At 55.0% G+C, this 5,838-nt stretch overlaps 1 protein-coding gene across 1 annotated transcript in view; it reads right to left on the bottom strand.

Annotated features, from left to right (window-relative positions):
• SNTG2 (syntrophin gamma 2) overlaps nucleotides 1-3,868 on the bottom strand; it is a 95,958-nt gene extending 92,090 nt beyond the window's left edge. Inside the window, exon 1 of the mRNA XM_039855034.1 lies at nucleotides 3,797-3,868. Coding sequence (XP_039710968.1) covers nucleotides 3,797-3,868 — 72 coding nt within the window. The remainder of the gene's footprint in view (nucleotides 1-3,796) is intronic.
• Nucleotides 3,869-5,838: the final 1,970 nt, after the last annotated feature.

The raw sequence follows: 5,838 nt of genomic DNA, 5'->3' as shown, positions 1-5,838 counted from the left end.
GCGAACAGTTAATAATATTTACAGGATCTAAAACTTCAGACTCCTTAGAAAACAGAAACTATTTACCCAATAATTTTAATTGAAAAATCACATTATCATGAAATTCCCAGCACTTTTTAACAGGATTGAAGGAAATCCTGAAGGGGTGAAGACCAGACTCTGTCCTGGGAGGCAGGGGCTGGGGTGGGCCGGCCTGGGGAGGGGCGGGGTCAGCAGGGCAGGGAGGCTCAGTATTTAGGACAGAAATAGAAGGGATAAGCAGGCCTCCTGTGCCTTAAGGGACCTTAGCACGGACTGGGGAAAAGTGACATCTAGTGTTCACTGAAAATACTCCAAGATCTAGAGTCTAAAATACTCCAAAACTAGAGTCCGAAATACAACGTGCAGCAAGTAGCTGGGTCATAATGAAAAGCACCAGCTTAAAATGCAAATACATTTCGCCTTGAAATTCTTATCCATTTTTCCTCCTAAGGGTTTTTTTCAAAATTCTCATTGTTTCATCTCAAAAAAATACCTGTAGAATCTAATTAAATAGTGAGTTTCTCAGGCTGCTGGGATCAAAGATACACGGGGACCTTCAGAACCCAAAGGGCACAAGATGAGGAAGGAGACTGGGAAGGGGAGCTGCCTGCACCGCGAGGGGTGTCCAGGCTCCCCTGGCCAGACCCGCCACCCACGCCTCCGCCTCCACCTCCGCCAGCACTCAGGACCCACCTGCCTGCAGCTGGGGGTGCAGACAGGAGCCTGGAAGGTGGGTATCGCCATGTGCCTGACCATAACCAAGCTCCAAACGGCTCTAGGAGTCCTGTAGCCAATACACCCACTTCACAGACGAGCTGGGTGCAAATTGATTCATCTTCACTCAACGCAGCATCTCCTCCCCCCATCCTGATGAGAGCAGCTCCATGTCTTAATTTGTAACTCATTTCATTGATGGAATACTCTCCAAGGCCACCCTCACGTCAGCCTCTCTCAAGGTGAGTCTCATGGGACAGCTTGGGAAGTGGCACGAAATTCAGGCTGAGATTTTAAAGGCCACGTCTGCATTTACGTGTTTATACAGAGACGTAGCTATAAAAGGTGGCTGTGCACATACATGGTTTGGGAAACAAGATGATTTTAACATCTGATAGTTTCCATAAACAAACGTACTTTCCTAACTTGGATCTTGTTAAAATGTCCCCTTGCAAACATATCTCCTGATAAAATCAGGTCATTCCTCATTTTAAAATAAGTGAATCTTGCTTATGATGTCATAGACAACACCAGAAATTCCACAGCTGAAACCAAAGGTGAGTCAGCAAGGGTGAGAAATGCCTAGCGAACGCATCGAGCACACGGTCAGCCTTCCGAGGAGGCTGCGCCCAAACTCTCCCCTGAGTACTCCGCATCTCAAACGGATGAGCAAGGGGCTTCACTACTCACCGCACACTGGGAGACCTGACACTCCGTTCCGCCGCGAGCTCCTCACGTGAAACCACACACCGCTGCCTCGTGCTGTTTCATGGTCCCAGCCCCTGAGACCGACCGAGGCAGTGCTGTCACTTAAAAACGGGAAATGTGCTGCCGATAGGACTGGACAGCGGGGCTGGGACGCACAGCGGGGCTGGGACACACCCACGCACGGTGCTCACAGTTCCCCACCCGCCCGCCCTGCCGCAGGAGCCCGGGGCGGCCGGGGACACGGTACGTGAGGTGCAGAAAAGTACGGGAACGGAAGGCGCGCGAAGCAGCTCTGGTACCGAACAGGAGACACTCAAAGCTGTGGCCGAATTCCCGAGATTCAAACAAGCGGTCGTAAAGAATGTGCTGTATTTTTGACTTCAGAAAAAAAAAAAATTAAGGCTACAAATATAATGGGTTTCAACAACTTTCTTTTAGCATTTTTCTAATTAGAAGCTCTAAGCTCTTTTTAACCGAAATGATGAAATGACTATGCATGTGATATTATAGATAGTTACCAATAAGAAAATTAGTAATTCTGCATGGTTGTCTGCACCCCAAACGTGCAAGTAGAAATTAATGGTTACGAAAGGTTCGTGGTGCATCCATATATAGCGCCATTTTCCATCAAATATTTAAGCTGTGATTACATGCTGTGAATGTTTTTCTCTTTTTTTAAGACAAATATGTGAACAGGATACAGGTTCATTTTTTAATAACTCAGGATCTGAACACTCCCATCCACCAGAGTTCAATGGCACATTAGACACATAACTGTTATTTATGAAAACAGCTAGTTTTGCTCTCAGCATGCTCTGTTATTATTCCAGTATTTGGCCTCCCAAGCTGACAGAACTCACTTCCAAGTGCAGTTCACACAGGTTGTGTCATATAACCCCGGCTCTTAACCCAAAGAAGCGCTGGTCGCATCTCCCAGCAGACTACAAACACGGCCAGCTCGGCCCAGCACCGGAGCCCCGACCTGAAACAGACGGACACCAGCTCACACGCAGTGTTTATTCTAGGCCTCGCAGGTGATATATTTTTTAAAAAACAGAAATTACTGCCAATAATTCATCAGCTGGGTCAATTATGCAGTTTGATAAACCCACTTCCATCCTTCCCAACCAGTTCCCGCCGCAGTGTAGGATCACCTGAGCTGAGGTGTAAGTCCCAACCTGGGGGCATCGCCTTAGAGTTCAGAGAGCAGCAATGAAAAGCCCGGCACCCCCTTGCCCTCCCTCACTCCTCCTTCCTGTCCCCTTCCACCTGCCCCTGCACAGCTCCCAGTGCGCACTGACCCCCCCTCCCCCACAGCTCCCAGGTGCACTGCATTCCTCCCCCCAGCTCCCAGGTGCACTGAACTCCTGCAGTAGCTGGGATTCCTAGACTGCAGAGTATTTTTCCAAAATCACCACAGGCTTCACACAAATTTTAATTTAAGATTTGTGGTAACATCCTGCAGAATTGTAAACGATGAAAAGAAGTTAATTCTGTTTCTGTTTTAAACAGCACACACACACACACACACACACACACACAGTGGTTGCCGCCACCACCCCGGTTTAGAAGCATTGTGACAAGAATTTGTGCGTGTATTAAGCCTTCCGCCGCCTGATGGGGACCGTTTCTCCGTTCCCCTGAGGACAGCTAAGTGCGTTCCTGGCTCGCGGTGTCGCGGGAGCAGTGGGCGCAGAGAACCCACGCCGGGGGCCGTTGCTGCGTTCGCGGGAGCCACGCGTCCGGCCGCTCGTCCACCGAGAACATCGGTTCCTAAACTGCTTCCAGAACACTCGCCGCGCTGTGGGTGGCGGCTTGAAGGCTTCCAAGAACTTTTGGTGTGTGTTTGTGCCAACATGCGTGCTTTCCGTCAATCAACAGTTCGGTTATTTAAAAATAAGAGGGTGGGCAGGGAGCTCGGGGCGGGGGCGAGAGCAGACCTCAGAAAACAGTGACTCGCCCAGGTGCTGGGCTCCGGGGAGCCCTCAGCCCGCACGGGCCCCCCAGAACCGGCGAGCTCTCCCGGGGAGGCACTGCCAGACCTCCAAGGAGACATCCCCGCGACGCGACCCGCGGGGCCCAGGAGCCGCTGACACGAAGACGCGCGGACGAACCCCAACCCCCAATTCTGCGAGGCTCGGCCCTCTGCCGCCCCAGCGCCCGCGCCCCAGCCCAGCCCCTCAAGACACTGACCGGCAAACCCCACGGGGGGCACCTGGGTTGGAGTGGGGGGTGCCCATGGTCCCTGCGCGCCGCCCTCACGAGCCGCCCCGGGAAGCAGGGAAGGGGGCGCTGGGGCGGGCTCCGGACGGAAGGAGGCGCCAGGTGAGGCGGGGCGCGGGGCTTCACTCACCCGCACCGGCGCCGGCCGGCGGCCCGGGCACCCGCAGGGGGCGGCCGGGGGCGAGGGTCCCTCGGCGCTCATCGCCGCCCACGCGGCGGGGCCCGCGCTCCGGGCCGGGCGAGCTCAGCGCCGAGACCCCGCGGGCGCCGCGTCCGCGCCCCTCTGGCGCCGGGGCTGGGGCTCCGCGGGCCGCGGCCGGGAGAGGGGCCGCCAGCTCCGCCCACCGCCCCGAGCGCCGCCCCCGAGAGGAGGGGCGCGCGCCCGCACCCGGAGCCGCCCGGCGCGCGGAGCGGGGCCGGGGCCGAGCGCGCGGCCGGGAGGGGCGCGGGGCGCGCTTGGATCCGCGGCTGGGGACGGGGCCAGGGACGGGGGCAGAGCCGGGGACGGGGCGGGGGCGGGGGCGGCGCTGCGGCTCCCCGCGGCCCGCGACCCCCTCTCCCGGGTAGATCTGCTAACGGGGCGTCCCTCCGTCACAGCCCGGCGCGCCTTGGCCATCCTCGACCTCGGACTGTCCCTGCCCGGCCGCTTCTTGGTCCCCGGAAACCCCGCACCCCCACACGCACAGGCAGTTCTCCCCGTCACAGCGGGGCTGACGCGGGACCTGGGGACTGCGCTGCAAACGCGAGCAGAAGTTTCAACGCTTTCCCGCCCACCCCGCCGCTTTGTCCCTCCAGAGTCAGCCCAAACCCGCAGGGACCCACCGCTGGATGGGGGGCGTCTGGGGGTCGCGCGGCTGGCCCTTCACACCCCACCAGAGCCGGCTGGGGGGCTGGTTCCCCTTCTTCATTCAGGTTCGCGCCAAATGACGCTCAGGACAGCGGTGTAGGGTTGTGCAGACTACAATCATCCTAATTTAAACCTAAACGGAAGTTAGTTTTGGATAAACCTCAGGAAATAAACAAAAACACAAGGCTGCCAACCTTTTAAAAAGAAGCAACATACATTTTCTTCCCCTTTCCTTTTCCTGCGCCCCCCACCCCACCCCACCAGCGCCGGACGTCTCGGTAAGCCCACCTCCTCGCCCGCAAGCCAGCAAAAGCCCGAGGCCAGGCCCTTAGGAGTGGAAGGCCCCACACGTGATGGACACGAACACTGAACACATGATTAAAGACACTGCTTTTTCTGACTCCCACCTGTTTTACTCACATTCTACCTTTGGGATGTAACTGACGTCTAACGTTGCGTGAGTCGAAGGCAAAGTGTTGACCTGATTCACGGCTGCATTGCGACCCGCTAACCAGGAGAGGGCGCCAACACCTCCGCCCCGTCACAGCTACTAGCACTTCTTTTTATTGGTGAGGACAGTTGAGATTTAGTCTCTTAACTGTCTAGTGTTCTGTACAGAACCGACAGCTACAGGCGCCGTGCTCACGCGAGCTTCCCACGCGGCCTTCGTCTCATACCTGAAAGCTCGCCCTCCGAGCGGCGTTTCCCGCTTCCCGCCCAGCACCCTGTAACCGCCACCGCACTTTCTATCTCCCTGCTTGGATATTATTTTCCATAGATAAGTGAGATCATACGCTGTCTTCTTCTGTGTGGCTTGTTTTAGCATAATGTTCTCAAGGTGCGTCCACGAATGGCAGGATTTCCTTCTTTCTCATAGCCAAATAATATATATATATTATATATAATATTATACATATATTACACATTTTTTTCTATCCAGTCATCCATTGCCAGACACTTAGGTTGTTTCCATATCTTGCTACTGTGAGTAATGCTGCAGTAATGTGGAGTGCAGGTACCTCTGATATCCTGTCTTCATTTCCTTCAATCATACACCCAGAAGTAGGATCGACGGGTAATGTGGCCGCTCTCTTTTAATTTTCTGAGGAACCTCCATACTGCTTTCCATAGTGGCCGCAGCAATTCATGGCCCGTCTGGACCGCCGAGCAGGCCTGGGCTTGTGACCATCATTCCCCCTACTCTCTGCCCCATCGTTTCGTACAGGAATCTGCTGGAACATCTCAGCATTCATTGGTTTACGAGAGGCTAAGCTCTCGAAGCACAAAAATTAGATCTTTTTTCCCCTGGCATGATGCCCTAAAGA

Source organism: Pteropus medius, unplaced genomic scaffold (assembly GCF_902729225.1).
Source record: "Pteropus medius unplaced genomic scaffold, Ma_sr-lr_union100, whole genome shotgun sequence".
NCBI classification, from domain to species: Eukaryota; Metazoa; Chordata; class Mammalia; order Chiroptera; family Pteropodidae; genus Pteropus; species Pteropus medius.
This window is presented reverse-complemented; position numbering and strand designations above follow the sequence as displayed.